The following is a 20,869-nucleotide window of genomic DNA, read 5'->3' as shown; positions in this document are numbered from 1 at the left end:
ACTTTAAATGAGCCCAGCAATCTTTTCTCCGCAGAGCAAAGCGTTTAAATCCTAAAGAGCTTTGATGACACCAAACACATGCAGCATCCAGGGGGATGGATGCAAGTTAACCTTCTGCTTACAGTTTGATTTTGCATACTTGAACTTTTTAAAGAAGGTCAAAACTCTTAAGTTACACAATTCAAAATGCAAACTTATCTACCATCCCCACACCTGCAGTATTTGTGAGTATCATGCTTATTAAGCTGTGGCGCAAAATACACGACTCTTTGTTGGTTTTTATCTGTTGTTACAGTTAGAAACATGCTGTCAGGAGCTGAGGGGGGTTACGGAGGAGGCCATGAGAAAAATGGAATTGTAAGTTTATTTGTATTTGGTGGTGATGGATGAATGGATGGATGGATGGAATTTCAAGTGAATTGCAGAAAAGAAATCCAAAGAGGATTAAAGCTTTGGAAGTTGCCAAGTTTATTCTGGAGTGGCATTGGAGTTTATAAACTGCATCATTACGTGTTACCACAGAACAGTAAAGCAAAAATAGTTTGACCTGTGCATGAAAATCAATTTACGGACAGAGGGGGAAAAAATGGTAACTCAAAGTTCATTTCATAGCTTTGATAAAAGATCCCTTTTCTTCAATTCAAAAAACAGCTGACTACTGCAGGTAGGTAGAGACTATGCATGGAATTGCAAAGGATTAAGTCAACAACTGTGGTGTCACAGACTGTCATGTGTACTGAAAATGATAACGCTTCCTCAGGCAGGTTTGAGATCCTCCTGGATGGCTCTGAACAGCTGGACCACCGCGTCTGTCCACGCCTCTCTCTGCTGCTGGCTGCTGAGTTGGGCCAGCGTTTGAGTGGCGTACACCAGAGTCAGCACCGTCCTCTCGAAGTCCCGCAAGCTCAGAGGCTGCCGGCGCCTGGTGAGCTCTGCCGTCAGGCGGCGGATGTCGGAGAGGCTCTTGGGCAGGATGTCCTCGCAGATGGCTTCTAGCTTCTGCACGCTCCTCAGGGAGGCCAGCTCCTCATCTGGGATCAACATGGTGTGTTCCTCACCTTCTATCTGCATCCCAGCCAGCAGAATCTGGAAAGTCAGGGCTCATCGTGACAAATACTCAGTAACTAAGCACTTGCACTGCAAACACTCATACTGAGGAACTATTTTGCTCACCTCATTAGTCAGACAACAGTAATAAATTATGCTTTACACTTTAGTAAACACATATTTCTGCTAATAATTAGCAGGGTTACAAAGTGTTTCGAGAAGGTTTCCAGTCGTGCACCTAAAACTAATTATTTGGACAGTTTCTTTGCACACTTACAACATGGTTATATCAATTTCCAGTCAAGAACTGCTGGGCCATGAACCTTTTCAACCAAACTGACCTCAAAGAGCAGCTTGACATCCTCCACTGAGCGCTGGAACGCGGGGTCGATCAGCGAGTATGTCCCACGCTTTATCCTAAACGCAGATGGATACAGGGCTAGAAAACACGAGAGGAGGAAATCAGATTAGAGGTTCTCCCTGCTGGTCCAGAAATTAGGCAGCGAGCTAACCAGCGTGGTTTGGATGTGGGTGGGCCAAGGGTTAAATAAACACAGATTCATTACTGCTCAAATATTGTGGAGGTGAGGAAGAGATCTGACTCCAGCTGCATCAGGAGGAATTGGTCTCCACCCTGAGCCACACACATGCTCATATATTTACAGGTTCACCCTGAGCTGAAACACGAAGAGATACCAGAGTTAGGCTCATATGTGTGGCAGAACAGGGGTCTTGAAATCAGAGATGTCCAGATAGGGCTGGAATGAGACCCCTCGCTCTCAGCTCAGTAGACCGTATCTACTTCCTCATGTCACATGTGATAAAACCATGAACTCTGTGAAGCAATTCCACACACCTCTTATCCAGAGATGGAGAGTAACGTACGTTCACTCAGATACTGTGCTCAAATACGGTTATGTTTTGATATACGTGTCTTATTATGTTACTCAGAGAAGGTACAGTGATAAAAAAAAAAAAATTATTACAAAACAATTCATTTAGAAATCAACAAGTTTCCCTTTAGAGCTGCATCAATTATTCTTTTTTGAGCAGCAAAACAAGCTGTTAACACAACACTGACAACGGAGCAACATTAGCATTTGTTTGGGGCCATTGTCTCCGGTCAGCTGCTAAATGTAACTTCATTGTTCATTCCTCCATTAGCGCCAATGTGTGCTCCAACAACTCCTGATTTCCTCCTGAAATCATCTACCTGCTGTGTCTCTAAATGAGTTTAATTAAACCTGTGAGAATAATCCAACATGCGCACCATAAAGCCAAAATAGCTCAAAGGCACGAAAACGCTCCGCAGATTAGAAGGGAAGTGCAGATTGGCGCGTTAAATCTCTCCGAATTCATCAGTGTGTTACATGTAGTCCTTGGAGCCACTGTTCGTCAAGGTATTTTAGTTGTGTGCAGCTTTAATGTAGCCTAGAACATAGTTTCACCCAAAGGCTTTTTACCAAGACGATTCAAATCTAGTTAACATGCTGAAATCCACTTTGTTTTGGTGCAAGAGACCCTTAAAACAGAGATGCTTCCTCCAACAAGAGGGTTTAATCGATGTGCTTAAAGTACACCAGTAGGCTGAAGGCTAAAATCAGAAGCACCAACTGCCCTCTGTGAGAGTGAGCAGATGCTCCCGATGGTAGTGGAAAGCCTTTGATGGGTCAAGTGTAAAGAAAGTTTGATGAAAAATAAACTCGGGAAGGTGGTGTAAGCATTTAGAGGAAGCCCATCTCCTGTTTCTCCCTTCAATTCCACTACTGCTGCCCGGACTCTTTAAATATCTTTGTATTGTCTATTGTCTGAGACTCTGAGAGCAATTTGCTGGTGCTGCTCCAGGAGAGCGAAGTGAAAAACAAATTTGATTAGAACTGAAAGGGGATTCACAGCATAATGGAGTAAGCTAAAACTTCCTCTGAGCTTCTCTAGACACCTCGCTCCCCCCCCCCCCGCTTCAGTGCTTGTCTGAGCATGTACGCCAACACCCAGATCACACACACACTATCTCTAATGAGGTATGTGGTATAAGAACTGGGAGCCATCTGAATTTGGATCAAATCCTCCCTCTACCCTACAGCAGCATCTACGCTGCGCTGCCTCGCCAATTCTGCAGTAATCATCGGCCCCGATGCCCACAGCCTCGCCGGCCAGCTGCAGTTAGCTTTATAGAATTCGTGAGGCCAGCCAAAGTGACATGCAGTGCCTGACCCCCCCCCAACACCATGTAGCTGCCGACTGCTTGGGCGACCGCCATCCTCGGTTCTGGCTTTTGCCTTCCCAATCCGGCTTCCATTCAGAATGCAAAGAAAATCTGCAGCCCGGCGTTCCCGTGTCAGAATAATGTAGCCAGCTCATTTGGTACATCTGTGTAATCCTCGGTATATTATCTCAAGCTGTTCACCTCATCATCCAGCTTCCATCCAAGGAGGGCCACGGCCAGGTTCACACGTAACACAGCCCCTCCGTCAGTGCACGGTCGAAATGATCTGCCAGACTTCATCCATTGTGCACAATAAATGTTAATTGAAGAAAGAAACAAGCACAAGTTACTGTTAAAGGACAGTTTATGTGATGTAAGTCGTGTGGAGCTGCAGCTCTATCTTCAATGTAAACTAAATCACACCCAGGGAAAAGTGCCGGATGGAGGAAGTGACAGTCCAAAGGCCAGACTGGCACAATTTCTATTTAAAGTTTTTCACTGCAGGCTGTAAGACAGAAAACTACCTGTTTTACGATTCTAACTTCAACAACAGCAGTTTAAAAATATCAATGTTCACGTTGGAGCGGGATTGCCTTCTTCAACAGCTCAAAATAAAAAGACAAAATTTCCCACTTGCAGAGAACAGGTAGCTGAGGCTGAAGTGCACGGCATCGAATCTCTGAGGCGGCTGAGGGAAAGGAAGGTTGGGTGGGTGATGAATGATTGGGAGCAGGTGCACAGGCGGGCGTGGAGGTCAGCTGATGAGTCGGGTTGGCAGGAGAACTGAGGCTCTGGGATGACATGGAAATCAGCAGCTGTGTCCGGAATCAACCCTTTTCTCAAGCGTCCTCCTCTCTCTGTGTACAATAGACTGAATGCGTCCTTATCATTTTGTGTCCAGTGTGTCATTTTGGTCAAGTGTAAAAGGTCTTTTGCATTGTGAGTGAAAATATTGTGCGAATTTCACACTCAGAATTCCGGCACAAACAAAAAGGCCTTCAGCTGCTCCTCAGCTGGATGGAAACATCCAAAATCTTTTTTCCTCAAGATTGTCATCCTGTTGGCTGTTAAAATGAGTTGCAACGCAGCTGATTCTTAACACACAGCACTCCTGTTTACTTCCTTCATCCTGTTTCTCCCACATCGGTGGGGAAATCATCGATAAATGCCAGCGTGCCAGTCCCATCGGCGGTCATTCCTGCTCAGGCCGCAAGAAAATATTTGAAAGATGAGGTGGCGACTTTATGGGGTCTTTAGTTTCCTGCTTTCCTCCTTCCATCTTTTTGACGGATGTTGATTTGAGTTTCATTTGTCTGTAAAACTTTGTTTCAGAGCTCTCCTGATTTTCTTTGTTCGTGTGTTTTTGTGGACTGCAGTCGTTTTCATGGTTAAGGCTCATCCAGCCGTCTCCATCTCAAGTTTTGGGTCATCAGCTCTTCTACTTTTTGTCAACAGGGACCACACATTTGCCTCCATCCTGGAGAGGCTTCCTGACTTGCTGTCATAAAACAGCTTTTCTTCTTCAACCTGCTCTTTAGACATTTATTTTAATTTCAACTTGCCCGTTTTCCTTCTCAGAATGCACCTAACTGTTGATTTTGGAAAACCAACTGTCTTCTGATTTTCTCCAGCACCAAGTCTTGCTTTTGTAAGCCTCATTAGCATCTTTCATTAACTCATCTCAGTCAGCTCGAAGCCACATGCAGGCTTTTTTTCTGCCATTGAAGCAACAGCAGGCTGCCCAAGAAACATGTGATAGCCAAGTGTCCAATTATTTCTGAACCCGTGCGGTTTGAGCACAGTGTGAAAAGGGTTATATCTCAGTCCCTATTTCCATCCATACTGATGTAAACATACATAATTAAAGCTGAGATTTGGCACTTCAAATTCAAAACCGCTAGAGGACGGAGGGAGCCTGAAGAAGAAAACACTTAACTACACAAAAGTTTCATGCTTCTTCAGGAAGCTGGATATTCCAGGAGGGCACCATTGAACGTGCATCGTCGTCTGGTACGATATGGGAAGATAGCTATCATCAGACGGCGTCAAAGCCACCACCTCTGCGTCGATTAATAGCTTCTCGCAGAAACGAAGAAATTACATATTGAATACACAGATCACAACTGCAGACATCCTGGTACAGGATGGGACGTGGTATTGATGGCGCTGTGAAATGGATGGGCCAAATACTGACGGATGAAGGATTAGATGTACTCCCATCAATGGAACAACAGATTCCGTCAGAAATTCATGTTGGAGTTTTAACATGTGACTGCAGAGAGAGAAAGAAAATAAGATAATTCATATTTTTTATCTTATTTTCATGTATTTAATATAGATATTTGCCCCCACAACATCTGAGCTTTCCCTGGTGCTCGCTCGAAGCCTGTTCATCCGCTTTGTTTCCCCTCCCGCCTCCTAATGCTCCAAACAATCAGCGCAGGCGCCCCCCCTGTGTCATTATGCACAGACAGGGAACTTGTAATCTCCCGCTAACTGCTTGCAAGCAGATGAGGGAACAACAAAGATCCATTAATTAGGAGGGGTAAATTATTTTCTTGGCTGGGGGGATGTCTCGATGAGAGAGATGGCGAGGAAGGAAGAACAAAAGCGGGAAAAGCAGCAACCCACCCGCCCTGAAAAAAAACCCCAAACGGACATCTACATCCCTCTGGCATACAGTTAAACGAGGTGAAGAGGACACACGGGAAAAGAAACGCTTCGTCTCAATGGCTCAAGTGCCGCTCAGCATTTCAATTAGCATCTAAATGCTTGTTAAAATTCAAACAAATGATGATATTCTAGCAAGTCAAGATAGAAATTTTACGACTCACCGTGTAAACACAGACTTCAGCACTGACACTCCCACTGTGAGCCCAATCGATTATAAAGGTACTGGGCAACTGGGGGTGTCCAACTTTGGACCCCCAGGGGATATTTTTCACAGTGACTTAACTTTGAAGTTAATGGTTAATGGTTTTTGACAGTTGTATAAAAAACTATATTACACTTAGAGTGTACCCTCAAGCAAAGACAAACGAGCTGTCATCTTTAAATTTGGCCCCGAGTCCTCAACATATTCAAAATCTGCACAACCTCAGTCAATTGTTTCACTCAATGAGGGCTTCTGCTCACTGTGACAGCGCACAGTCGTTTATAACACAGAAATTTTACATTTCTCTGTATTTTATTGATATTATATGATTTTATTGGATTGTTATGGCGCTGATATGACGTTTTTATCTTCATCTGATCAGGAGTTCTGCTCATTCTTTTGAAAAAAAAAATTGCTCCAAAGCCTCTAATGCTCTGCAGAAAGTTGTCCAAGTGTCCAAGAGCCAATAGGAGAGTCCGATGTAAAGACGTGACCCTAGATGTTAATCCGTCAGATGAGACTAGATGCAGCGGTGCTCCATTCAAAGGTTCAGTCTCATCAAAATCTTTCAGTGCACGCTGAATGCTCACGCGCAAATGTGAGAAATTCTTACAGTTTCACTAGTTTAAGATGCAAAGAAATAACACGTCTCAAGCTTAAACCATCGTGGACGAAGTGATTTTCAACAACAAAAGTTTTTCCAGTGTTAGTTATGGGGCAAAGAAATGAAAACTGCGCTAACTAAAATTTTCACATCGACACCTGACCAGATGACGACATGCAGCATGAGAGGAGTCAGCTGTAGAGATGACTCCAGCTACTTGTTTCAGTTTTAGGTCTTCTCATCAACCCACCGTGTGTTACCGATTCAACACGAAGCAGCAGATAGAGTTAGAGACCAGCTGGTGAGCACGTGGAGCGTCGTGCAACTACCGTGATATTTAAGCAAACGCTGGATTTGAATCCGTCAGATTTCCAGAAGCACAAATCCACAAGAATGCTAAAGTTGCTCTGTGTCTGCTGGATGTTAAAATCAAGCTGTTGTTTCCTGACGTGTTATTTAATGTGTTTTCATTTAAAGCTCGCTCCTGCAACACAAGCACCCAAGAACACAACTTAATTGCGGCAGCGTTTCAGCGGAAATATGGGACAAACCTAATGAATGCTTAAATGAACTCCACACAGTGACGACAGTGTTCAAATGAATATAATGTTTCACATTTAAGATTTTTCTCCACAGAATGATTGTTTTTAAAATCCTGTCAGCCTCCCTGCTCCCTTCGTAGATCTAAGCATCATGTGACTCATTCCAACAAAAAAAAAAAAGAAAGTGTTGAGAAAGGAATTTCCTCAGTGAGTGGGTCCAGTCAAAACAGGCCTTTCACTGGAAAGTGATCTGTTGATGTCCTTTTGTGTCGCAATGTTCCCGATATATCAGGAAAATAAACACATTCTTTCACAGAATTACCAAAATGAAAGCATCTTGCTTTAATTTGTTACAGAGAGATATTTCAGTGTAAGAATCAGGTTGATGCTGTGGCCTGTGAAAGAATCTAGAGACTTCTTTGGAGTGAAAGTGTTGGAGTCCACCTACCTCTCCTGTGGTACTGAGCGGCTGCCAGGTAGGCGGACAGGTAAACGAGAGCGAGCAGAGCCCACCACTGCGTCATGGTGACGATCCTCGTGCGCAACAGTTCGGATCACGCAGCTCCGTCCCTTCCTGTCAAGCGCTGGCTCTCTGCAGAGATTCAGTCATGAATTGATCATCACAAAAGTGGGCGAAAAGGCTCTGACTGTTGAGCTTCGGCATCTCACCTGCAGCAGCTTCATGTGGAGGAGGATTCCTTCATCCACTGTGTTCATTTTTCTGCTCCCTCCCTCCATCCATCCTCTCTCACTGTCTTTCTGCTTCTTCTCTCTCTTTTTTTTTTTTTCTATTTCAATGTGTCTGTCTAAGGCCAAACAGTCTGCGCTCTCATCTGGAAATCATCAGCATTCGGGGAGTGCCTGCCCTCTTGGCTTGGACTTTCCTCACAGCTACTGGCTGACTGTTTCACTGAGTCTCCAGCCGCCTGGATAACCAGGACCTCAAACAACCTGATGAGTGATCTGACGGCTGAGCACAATGGCAGCCAGAACCGATTTTGAAGGATTATTCTGGTTTCTTTTCACCCTTCACTCTGTGTGTTTACATCACGTAACACTGTCAGATACTAAGATGTAAGAAATCAGCCAACAATCTGGACAACAGAGTGAAACCTCAAGCCAAAAAATACAAGCGATTCTTAAATTGGACATGTTGTAAACAGACTCGTGAAATTAGCCAGATTATACTTCAGTGGGCAGTAAACTACGACTGAGGCGTCTGAAGAATTGACAGTTATCTGTCCCTGCAGAGGGAATGACATTAAATAAGTACAGTCAGTGCAAGCTGGACCTGGAACTCTGCCCATTAACTGAAGATTTTTACTGGGAATCTGGCACAAATTGACTGACCTGGGTGGAGTTTATGTTCAGCAATAAAAGATGCTTGATCTTCATTTTATAAGGCCGAATCAGTATTTTTAAATGTCGCTACTTCTGGGCAATAAAACAATAATAATAATATAAAGCCTTAAAATGTTTTTGCAAGCAGTGTGGAGGGAACAAATATGATGATGATATTTACAGTGAAATGTCTGAAGGGATTATTTCCATATTGGACCAGTAATGAATGTTTCCTTTTTAACCACAATCAAACTGAAACCAAACAGCTTCAGCGTCAACAGTACTGTGCACTTTTCTGCCACCAGTCTCTTTCTGCTGTTTTGTGCTTTTACTTTATTTATTTTTTTCTCTTTTCTATACCATAAAACTAATAATATGAGATGAATGTAGAAATATGTCAAAAATTGAGTCATTTCAATAGTAATGCACGCCATTGTGTTACGTTTTGTCATGTTATGTCATGGTACATCGTATTGCACCATGTTACATTCAGACATTTCATGTCCTGTGATGTAAAATTTCCTTTATATTCTATTATGTCTTGTTATATTCTGTCATGTCATGCCTTTTTACGTCACTTCATGTTACGTCATATTCAGTAATGTCATTATGTTGCTTCACCCAATAAAAATGAAATTTAAAGGACGTTTAGGTCATCCTAGTCCTGCAGGGAGAACGCAGCGATGATGAAATCCAGTCCGAGACAAACAGAGACGACAGCGATGTGTCAACAGTCGCCAACAACAGCAGCGTGAAGACCCCTCAGAGGATCTTGACTCAAGGCCCTCAAGCCTCCCCCATGTTTTACACACTAATGTCTTGTGCTCTTTGTTGTCACAGTGTGTGTGTGTGTGTGTGTGTGAGAAATAAACACACACCCTTGTTGTGGTGTCAGAGCGTATAATAGCTTGTGGAGGTGCACTGTTTTTCAGACGGTTTGCTTTCCTGGCTCAGCCTCCAATGTTGCATCTGCTACAATAAAATGCACTGAAATCCAGATAATGTGAAATAAAAAAACAAAGGTAGTCAAACACAATCAGCAGCTTAGAGAGCAACAATTAATTATTAAACTTCATTCTCACAGGGTAACTGATAAGGCCTGTTTCTTCTTATCAACACTGCTGTTGGAATCAACAATGAACTGTGATATCCGGGAGCTGTTGACGTCCACTTTTATTTTCCAAGGTATTAAGTTCTGTTGGCCAAATATTCCTCTGTTGTCCAAATGGTCAACATCTCGCAGCTCAAGTTTCAAAAGACAGCCATGAAACACCAGCAAAGGACGAGTGGCACTCCCATTTCACCTCAGGGGCCATAAAAACGTGGAGTGGACACGTGGGAGCTGTAACTCTGTTTATCTGGATACTCTTGGAATGAGTCGATGTGTGCGTGTTCCATTTTGATGCTCAAGAAATGGGATGCCAGTGAAAATAAAAAAATGTGAGGAGCGAGGGAGGAGGAATTTTACATCACACAACAAAACATGACTGTATACTTGATTAGGAGGCATAAAAGATAATCTTGTTAATCTAGTGACATTTAAAGGTTTGATTAATCTACACTTTCTTGTTCCCCTGCCATATGTTTCATTAGGTATTTGCTCGTACACCAGATGGGAATAAGAGGTATGATGCTCTTTATTTATTTGTTTTCAGCCAGCGGAATGTAAAACACATTCACATGAATGAGAAAGCTGCAGGGGTGCCTCAAAGGACAAGCTGTAATTCTTGAATTCCATGTGATTCACATGAGTAACACGTAAAGCGGCGGCAGATGGCATCTCAGGGGTGTAAACAGGAAACCGAAAACCTTTTTTCTATCTTGTGTGTTTGCCTGCAGGTGCAGAGAATCAACTACTGTAAAACAAGAAACATGGCACTGACCTCTGAGTGTGTGGGGTTATGAACAAAGTCCACACAGATGCAGCATAAAAAAACCAGATAATAATAAAAGAAAAACGACTTCCTATTATAACCATGGGAGGGCAGTGTTACAATACAAACACACACACACACACACAGACACACACACAGATACTGCAATCCTAATTTCTCTTACTCGTCAAATCTTTTGTTGTGACGCTGCATGAATTCAGGAACAATTGAATTCTTTTCAAATAAGGTTTAGCAATATGAATGCAGCCACTTAGCAATGGCTATTTGAATGGGAAACCCTCGAGACATTCTTTGGTTTAATATGTCTGTGCTGTAAATCAGTGGAATGACTCAAATATGCAAATCGATATGAGACCATTGCACCATCTGAATTTGCGTAAACTTGAGACTTGCTTAACTGTCAAATTGCTATTAGACAAGAAGTAAGCAGGTGCAGTTCTATCTCGGCCAGAACGATAAGCAAACACCGGACCTGATTGTGCAAATGTAAAACATTATGAGATTTGAATTGATTAGGTTTTGCATTTCTTCCCAGGTTAAACACTTTGGCTCATTGTTTTTAGGAATATCTTAAAGTTAAAGCCTCATGATTATTGTCACTGACAGATTGGAGAACCTGGCGTCTGCTGCACAGACGGTGTGCTCTTCTCTCATGGGTGAAAAACTTCTGCTCTAAACTATGAGTAAAATGGAAAATATAGCTTCTATACAACAGTTGATTTCCACTGTCCGTGTTAAAGCAAACCAAGGGATTTCAGAAGTGTTTAATTATTTTGAATCTCTAAACCAGAACTCTGCAAAGAAAGCGGCCTGTCTTTGTCATGTCTTTCCTCATAAATGAGTCTGTTCTTGCTTCTGTAAGTTTGAAAGAAAGGTCATTAAAAGGGCTAGACCTAGAGAGAGGAAACTGAGAGAGCTGCCAACAGTTGGAGGCGAATGGTTTGAAAGTTTGAAACCAACTCCGGCTACTGATTGACCATAGTTAGTGGCAGCATGGCAGCCATCGCAGCAAGCAAGGCCAAATGCGAGAATAGGCTGTCTAGCACATCTCTTCCCGAGCTGGCAGGAGGCATATCACGCATCAAAACAGCTCAACAAAATACTGAGTGTGAGAGTGTTCAACCACAATACCTAATCACCATACCTCAAGCAGAATAATTACCTTAACTGTCCATCACACCTCTGCAAACAATTTCATCAAGGCTCATCTAAATAAGAGCACAGTCACAGCAGCTCAGCTCGGAGTCTTTAAATGGAGCTGGCATGTCTTGGACAGCTTGCATTATCGTGGCTGGCCCTGGTGGGTGTTGGGTGTCTCCAAAGCCCAAAAAAAGCAGCTACTTGTCTGCCTGATATATCCACTACAGAGGGGCGAGGAGACAGCTCCTGCAGCATTCTGGTTGGTTCTGGCTACCACCCTCATTTATATGTCATCCGATATTTGTTACCATTCAACATCGTAATCAGGCATTAAAGTTAATAAAGCTTTGGAACTTCTCAAATGACTGGAATGTTATTGTAAAGTATTTTTTTTAACAACTTGCTTATTTGCCCTCAGTGCTTGTGCTTTTTGGCCAGTTCATTTATTATGACCTGCTTCGTGGGGCGCATTTCAGCTGCAGATACTTTGAGAACATGCAATTTTAAAATGACTTTCCTCAGAGAGAAAAATTATGGTCAGTCAATAATAATGCCTCTGAAGGTCCCCTTACTGACATGTCCTTCTTTCAACACAGTCACAGGATCTTCAAAATGAGCTTATGGTTTACCATGAATCATATTTAAACTTGAATGTTCGTTATGTTGGAGGCAGCTGCTGATTAAACTATCTCTCTTCCCAAGAGAGCAAAATGGAAAAACGTGGGTCATGGGTTATCTTGGCTGCAGACTTTGCAATTTCATTAAGTCCAAATTTGAAAGTTGGAAATGTTAATCACTCAAATGCCATAAAATGTAATGATAAGCATAGCTGTAATACCAGATACTACAGAAAACATGACTCACTGACAAATAGCAAAACGCAGGCTAAGTAGCATTCACTGAAGGAAAACTTTTGTTTTGGGAGTTTTGGACAGTTCTTGTAGGAACACGCCTGAAGCAGCTCAATAAAGGCCAACAGCATTTCTGCTAAAGTGGCTCCTGAAAAGTAAATCCCCCCCTGCCACCATGCTCTCTGCACAGCTTTGAGGTTTTTCGTGAAAAATCAGACTGATCATTAAAAACTAACCAAGTATTTACTATTGTTAGACACATGAAAAAAAAGAGAGAGCACAAGATTTGTTAACCATTCATCCTTAACTGGAAATGCCTAAATCATATCCCCCTAAGTATGAACTCGTGAAGCATTATATTTCTAAATTTAATGTTTCTGATTTCTCTGAGGGGATGAGTTACGTGGATGGATTCATAGAATACAAAAGCAGCGCTGCACAAGATCATTGTTTTTCTGTTCGACCTGTTAAGGCTGTACCCTGCCCCTCGCCAGGAACGTTGGCTGGGATTGGCTCCAGCACCACGCAACCCGGAAACGGAAAAGATGGATGGATGGATGGATGGATGGATAGACCTAACTCACTATCAACAGACTGTATCTTCCCCAAATCAGTTTGTCATCTTTGCAATTCCAGATAAAGCCTAAAGCCACAGTGAGCAGAAAATAAATAAGCTTCTCAAAACTTCCAATGCAAAACTTGAACAATATAGAAATACGCATAATGATCTTTACACTTTTGACATTATGGACATGATTCAAATCATTAGCTCAACAGATTCTGAACAAGTGAACTTTTCAGCTTCACTTTACAAAAACCACAAGTATAAAAGTACAGTTCATCCATATTTATTGGCACCATAAACCAGCAAATGGATGAAACTGTGCCAACTCGACATTTGAAGGGAAGTTTGACTTTTCATCTTGATTATTTATATTTCTTTGGCTCAATGGAGTCCAAAGATGAAGCATATTAAAGGCTTTATTCGTGAAAGTTGTGAATTTTATGATACGAAATGAACTGCAGATGCACATTTTACCGACCTTATTCCAACATCAAGGCAATTTTTGCGTTTGTTGTTGTTTGTTTATGAGCTCCTAGCCAATGAATGAGCCGGTTTGCGTTATCTCTGCCTAGAGACAAAATCTGATTGGATAAGCGCTTCGTTCGGTTTTAGCTAGCTGCTCCTGGTACTCCCCACAACAACGAACAAAACATCGAAATAAGAAACAGATTTTACTTTCATTAAAATCATGTGAATCGTGTGAATTGTAATTTCTTTTTTTAAGTCATTCGTCAGACTTTTTTTCTCGTCTGTTTTGTTTTGTTTTTTTTTTTTATTACCTGTCAGCGCTTTTTTCATTCCAACCGAAGTCCTGATTGGCTTAATTTATTTCCGGTTTGGCGTTATGAAGCAGACGATTGGCTGGTTTGGAGTGGAAGGGGGGCGGGGGGCGGGATGTGTTGCCGCCATCTTTGACGTTAGCGTGTTTCTCTTTTCTGTTTTCAGACCATAAACGTCTCCTGTCGGCGGAGCTCGGTGTGGAGGAAGACGACTGCAAGTGCGTTTTAAATCGCATATTTTATCATTTCTCTAACAGTTTATCTACTTTTGAGTAGTTGGTCCAAAATTGGTACACATTTTGCCCAGAGAGAAGCCCGAGGCGGTTCCCCGGTTCACCGTTATTTCCAACATGGACGCTCTGCCGGTGAGTTCAGCTAATTACAATGAACTTTGAACAAACTCTTCACCTTTACTCGTTTTTGTTTTTATTTATTTAAATATAGATTTGAATTGTCCTTTTACGTGTTGAAGTTAGTGACAACAACGAGCAAATCCAAACTATTGTAGGTTATTGATAAAACGTGTGTATATACACATTACTGCAAAGGGGATTAACATTTTCTATCCACCAAATGTATTATTGTGTTAAATTAAACAGTCTAAATAGCTTGAATATAAAACATCTTTGTTTACTTTTTTTTTTAATAAAGAGCAACAACTAAAATGTTGTTTTTAATCATGTTTACAACGCCTGGCTTGTAAGAGGACTGATTAGTGAATAATTCATAACGACAAACATAAACCATGGGGAAGTCTGGTTTCATAAACTCATTGGACTGGTTTGGTTTTCTAACTCCTGCCATGATGCCCAGACGACATCCAAAAGGCCGTTGGCTGAACTTTTACACCTCACCTGTCTACAGTTAGCCACCTTTGTTTTGTAAATGCAGCCATCACATCTGAATGTGGTGGAGCAGATCAGGATGAAGGGCATGATGAATGCAGCCTAAAGCTTCAAACATCTGCTGTTATCTGTGATATGATTACAAATACGATTTCTTATGTTGTCAATATTTAAGTGGCCTTGTGCAAAAAGTTTTTATTTGATAGTATTTTTATTTTTGAATATGGTTTTATTTTATTTATTTTGAAGTGTTTTATTGTCATACTCTTTATATTCTTATTGATAGAACTATGTTTATGTGTATATTATATATACATACTTTTTTTATAACCATGCAGCACTTTGTGCGACTTATCTGCTTCCATAAATTTAGGTTCACACATCACAAGTGCGACCATACACATTCCTGGTGCCACCTGAAGACCTAACGTTGAAGACGTGTATTACATGACAAAAATCCAGTGTTATTACAAAGTTTGGCGCTCTGAAAGTCTCAATGCAAGAGTGTTGTGCAGCGCACCTCAAGTGTGCAAAGTTGACATGGGTGCATTGAGTAGCCTAAATAAAGTAAAAATTTTTTACCTTTATTGCTGACGAACAGAGAAAACCTGGTGAAAATAACAAAATAAGAAAATAAATAAATAAAAAGTACATATAAAGATTGATGGAAAATGTAAAAGCAGGCCTACTGGATGTTTGTGGTGGAAGTCTGGGCGTGGTTGTGAACGATGACTATACTAGGGACCTCATTTACAGAACAATGGTGACAAGCTGGACTGTTCACACTTGAGTTAGGATATTAGTGCCAGACTAATCCAGCCGTTTGGCTGCCCTTTGGGCTTTGTGGGTAGAAAAGACAAATGGCTGAGCTGTGGTAGTTCTAGTGATAAATGGACTGAAACAGGATTATGACTGCTGGTTAAACTGGGATTACCTGTCCCATTAGTTACAGAGGTGCTGTCACTGAGCAAATTGTCTCTGTGTTGTTTTTCCACCAGGTGCTGGACCTTGAGCGGGTGCACGCTCTGAAAACCTGGCTGAAAGAAAACAACATAAAACTGACTCAAATAAACGGCCAGAGGAAGTACGGAGGCCCACCAGAGGGTGAGATCACAATGACATTCGTTTCACATTTCCAAATCAGAACAGCAACCAAAGATAGATTTAATGAGGAATTATTTTCACTGCAGTATATATAACAATTAACTATTCAATATAGAAGAAAATAGTGACAGATGGCAATAACAGGTTCCAATTTCTAGATGACTTGTTTTGTTCGAACTGAAGTCCAAACTCCTAAAAAGGAATGCATTAAACTTAAAAACAACAACAAAGGTAGTTAATGTCTGCAGTAGTAACAGAACAGATGTGACCCAGAACCTTTCTTGTGTTATTAAAGAAACAGTTAAATATGCAATGCACTTTCCAGAGATGCTGTAAACATGCTGCAGTTAATACTGAAGTAAAATTATGGTGCTAATAGAAAAGTTTGTACCTAAATAATTGGAAAATGTTCTGTGATAATTATTGCCCTTTTTGGTGTTGTATGGTGTTCCTAACCACTTTCAGTTTGCACTTCGGACTTTGCAAACAGTACATGTAATTTTCCTCTTGTGCTTGTCAAAGAAAAAGTCACTACTTTCAGTCCCTCGGGTTTTATAGTTAAGAACATCAGCCTCTTTTCTGCTTTTCATACTGTACAGTGTCAAAATGTCATTTTTGAAAAAGTACTGCCAATTGTATATCAGACTGAAGCCCTAATTTATTCTCTGTAGAGAGACAAATATGAAGTGACATCTGCAAATCTGTAAAAATACTCAAGTTGTTTCACTCTTTCATTGAAACAGACATTGTACAGTACTTGAGTCTCAAACAGATTTGATACATTTTTACCTTTAAAAACAAGGCCTTGCATACAAAGTGCAAAACATTAAATTACACGATAAATGACAGCAGTGGGAAGAAAAAGAGAACTACTTGATTTTTCTTTAAATTCCTCTCAGCCAACCCTCGTTGTCACATGAATATTGTAGCTTACTGCACTCAAGACATTTTTCTTTCTATGATAAACATCTTCACAAAATGGCCAAATCATTGTATAATGTGGCAAATCCTAAAATGAATATATTTATGTTTGTGATGCTCTGATAAACTTATTATGTATAACCTAATTTACGACACACGTGCTTTCATTTTGTGTCAGGGTTCTAATGAGACTTGAAGTAAATGTAAAATACCATGCTGCATCTTAATACTGGCCCACAGCTCTATCAGGCAGGGGCTAAACAAATAATGTGCTGTTGGTGTTTTGTCTTCAGGGGGATAGCTACCAAGAATAAAAAAAACCTCCAGTCTTATCCTCTGACATTAGCTGACAAATTACTCAGTAAAATTGTTTCATTTCTCACTTGACATGATGAGACAATAAAGCGACTAATCAGGCTCCCTGCCCACTCTGCTGTCAGGATGGGATGGCCCCATGCCAGGAGCTAACTGCGAGGTTTTCATCAGCCACATCCCACGAGACGTCTACGAGGACCTGCTGATTCCCTTGTTCAGCTCTGTGGGGCCTCTCTGGGAGTTCAGACTCATGATGAACTTCAGTGGACAAAATAGAGGCTTCGCATACGCCAAATACAGCTCATCAAGTGTAGCTGACACGGCGATCTGTCTGCTGCATGGCTACCCACTGGCGCCTGGCGTCCGCCTCAGTGTCTGCCACAGCACAGAGAAGAGACACCTCTGTATTGATGGGCTGCCAGCCACCACCAGGCAAGGAGACTTATTCCAGGTACTTTGAGTGATCTTCCACAACAGTCCTCCAATAAATAATCTCCTGAAGGTTATAATGTTCTGGCTGGAGTCTTCACAAATAGAGTTCATCTCTTAATTCTTCCTGTTGCAAACTAAATGTCCATTATTATAGTCCATGTTTTTCCACGTATGGAATCAGAATGAGAGACTGAGATAGAGAGTCAAAAATGTGCATATGATGCTAACAGCATCCTCTCGATCGCTGATCGTTACCACAGAAACACTTGTCAGCAGGTGTCACTGTCGTTACCATGGACACACCTCTCCCATGCTGCTTTCACATCATATCACTTAAACCGTAATTATGAGCAGCCAAGTGAAGAAAGAAATGTAATTCAGACGGAAAGATTTTCAGTGATGTTTCAACAGAAGACAGACGTTTAAACAAATTGATGGCAGAATCTAAATAAAAGCTGCTGTTAACTCCGTTACAGTGCACACTGATTTTATAGGAGCAAAGTGTGTTTGTATCAGGTCTCACTCGGTAGAAAAGAATAAAATAATGTGTTTATCTGCTGTGACTTAGCCTTGGAATAATTTGTCCAAGCCAAGTGGGAACAACAATCCTCCTGAAAGAAGACGTTTATATTGAATTTAAGTCTAGGGTAAAGGAGTACTGCATCTACTGGTTTCTGACCACCTGCACCCTCCTCTAATGTTGCCATTTATTAACTGTAATCTCTAATAACCTGCATCATCTTCTTACACATTCCACTGGCCATGGCATTTGACCTACAAGCATCTACAGCCTCTGCAAAGTCATGTTAAAGGCCAAAACAGAAATATTGAACATAAGCTTTTAAACATTTATGTTTTGTTTTGTTACAATACTGAAAACAACAGATGGTCTGATTTGTGTTTAGTGGATAGATGCTGTCTTTTTACCTCATCTTTGTTTGCAGGTATTGCAGCTGCTGGTAGAGGGGGTGGAGCGAGTGTCTCTGATGAAGGGGCCCGGTACGGGGGGGGTGTCAGCCATGGTCGCCTTCTTATCCCACCACACTGCTTCTATGGCCAAGAAGGTCCTGGTGGAAGGTAGGTGAGCTCCTCAGACGGATGTCAGGGAGTCCGTTTATTGGAAATAGACTCCCTGCAGTCGATCCTATTTTCTTTGTTGTTTTTTTTCCACGGACAGTTCATTCTTAGTCCCCGCCCCGATCCCGTTAGTCACAGCCTCTTGTTTTTGTGCTCAGCATTCAAGAAGCATTTTTTGCTGGACGTCTGGGTTCAGTGGCAGTCAGCTGAAGCGAGGCCGAGTCCGGACAAGACGCTGCTTCCAGGAAACCCTACAAGGGGCCCTCGTGGCACGAAGCCGCCGCGCCACGTCCCCAACTCTCCACAGCTGTCAGTCCCGCCCGCTTCCTCGGCCAGCCGTCCGCGGACCCCCCCTGGTTTCTGCAGAGCAGTGGGCGGACCAACTGGCCCCTGTAGTGTCGCCCTCCCTGGTCCCCCACCTTCTCTCTTCCCCCTTCGCAGAGGCATTTAGAGTCTGCAGCATCCCCGGTAATGCTGACCTCCTATCTGTGGATCAATGTGATGCTGAAGAAAACAATTCTGATGATTATGAAAGAAGTTCTGTAGACTTCGTGGTTTTCAGGAGGTTTATACTGGAAGTACATCACAGATTATGGAAGTTAAAAATGTTTATATGCACATGTTGAGTTTTATACGCTGAAGAAAACGTTGGGCTGTTCCGTGGGTGGTGGGTTTTTTTTGTTTGTTTGTTTGTTTTTTCTTCTTCTTCTTTTCTGATTATCAGTTCCTGTGTGCAAAACACCTTCTCACCCTGTTTTATTCTGCTGGGAATAGTTTTGATTCTGAACTCTGAATAAAATCACCATTTTCACTGTATTTGTTTTCCTTGAATCACCTCTGCGTTCCGTCTTGAGCCCACGGCATTTGGAAACAGTGTTATTGGCTGATGCTGGTTAGAGAGATGGTGGTGGAAGCTTTGTGATGAATAGAAGCTGCCAGATTCGTCTCAGTATTTTAAAATGCTTTTGCAGTAAAAATATGACGTTGCATTAATATTGGGGGCGTTTTATACTTAAAAGCCAGAGCCAGCGGGCTTTGGGTTGGAGTCAGGCTGCACCAGGCTAAGATTTATTTTAGTTAATGTTATTTTCCTGACAGACACCGCAGATCATTTCCTGTGATGATTCATTAGAAAATGATGATTTCACTTGTCCTGATTTGTGTCTTCCTGTTTCCTGCTAATAAACACAAATTATGATGAAATGACACATTGCTGTGCAGCCAGTCCGCAAACTTTCAACGATGGTCCTCGGAGAGCCGATGTAAAACTTGGCTCTCACTCCAGGCTGAGAAGTTGGGAAGGTTGTTGGGAGCCTGAGGTGAAAACAGAGTTCAAAATCCTGATGCTCCTCCTTTACATGAGGAAAGGCTAAGCTGGAAGCTAAGAAACACTAATAGCTCGATGATTACCTGAGCCAGCCTTTACCTCTTAAAACTATTCATTCAGTTAGGATTGGTGGTGACATCGAGGCCTTGAAGGCCTTTAGGGCATTCCTTTCTGTCTTGATTGAGAAAGTGAGTGCTCAGAGCCGATGATGCTTCATTGATCACCAGCCACAGCTTGTAAGGATTTAGTGTTTTGCTCGTGGGCACTCCAGCAAGGTAGATCCCTGAGAGACTGGATGTTTCTGAGGCCCAGCGGTCTAATAAGGAGAGTGAAGCTGGGTAAGCACACTTCATTTCCTGGGTAATTACTGCACGTCTCCCACTTTGGCGGGATCCTGCATGTTAACGGAGGGCACTTATGGAGTCGTGATGAGAGGCAAACACACGGGCAGAGGGGTGACATCTGTCGCTGTGATCGAGACCGATGCACCAATTGGATTTCGAGATTCTCCAGTCACCGTCATCAGCCGCTCAATGACTAATGGGGATGTGTTTGGCGGGCCCCATCATTGACGCCTCCATATTAACACACCCCAGGGAGGGAGCTGTCACGACTCGAGCGAGAGTCTCCGAAACAGACTGCACGGAAATGAAAAGGCTTTGACTTTTATGAATGATGCGAGATATGTTTCTTCTTTGTGCCTTTGTGTCGTTTTTCTCCAGAGAAGTTCAAGAAGTTGGTCGAAAAACGGCGTGTCAGGAGCCAAACTGGAGACAGTGCTGCATCATATTTTAAGATAAAACCTCCTTCTGACTGGTTTAAACTTCTTGTGAGGTAGGTGGAGAAATTCATTGCCGTACTTTTGATGTTTTGTTCAGACAGATCAGCCAAATCACCAAAGAAATGTGGAAGAAAGCATTGGTCAATATATATATATAAAAAACAAATTGCTTGGAGAGGTTCTGTATTTTAAATAAAACAGCTTTCAGCAGCAGTAAAGTCC

The 20,869-nt window shown here is 42.1% G+C and overlaps 2 protein-coding genes across 2 annotated transcripts; one reads left to right on the top strand and one right to left on the bottom strand.

Annotated features, from left to right (window-relative positions):
• Positions 1–484: 484 nt before the first annotated feature.
• On the bottom strand, positions 485–8,058 carry fam180a (family with sequence similarity 180 member A). Its single transcript, XM_029495535.1, has 4 exons — positions 7,944–8,058; positions 7,723–7,866; positions 1,389–1,486; positions 485–1,086 (listed from the first exon to the last, which is right to left on the bottom strand). Exons 2-4 carry the CDS (start codon positions 7,796–7,798, stop codon positions 757–759), a joined length of 504 nt encoding a protein of 167 aa, XP_029351395.1. The 5' UTR covers positions 7,799–7,866; positions 7,944–8,058; the 3' UTR covers positions 485–756.
• A 4,302-nt stretch (positions 8,059–12,360) lies between these two features.
• Positions 12,361–18,990, top strand: LOC115037193 (dead end protein 1-like). The gene is made up of 5 exons (XM_029495694.1): positions 12,361–12,381; positions 15,689–15,794; positions 17,156–17,481; positions 18,407–18,539; positions 18,698–18,990. The coding sequence occupies exons 1-5, from the start codon at positions 12,361–12,363 to the stop codon at positions 18,988–18,990; spliced, it is 879 nt and encodes a 292-aa protein (XP_029351554.1).
• The last annotated feature ends 1,879 nt before the right edge of the window (positions 18,991–20,869 follow it).

The sequence above is a fragment of the Echeneis naucrates genome, chromosome 23 (assembly GCF_900963305.1).
Source record: "Echeneis naucrates chromosome 23, fEcheNa1.1, whole genome shotgun sequence".
Classification (NCBI taxonomy): domain Eukaryota; kingdom Metazoa; phylum Chordata; class Actinopteri; order Carangiformes; family Echeneidae; genus Echeneis; species Echeneis naucrates.
The sequence above is the reverse complement of the archived record's forward strand: the minus strand, read 5'-3'. Positions and strand labels throughout refer to the sequence as shown.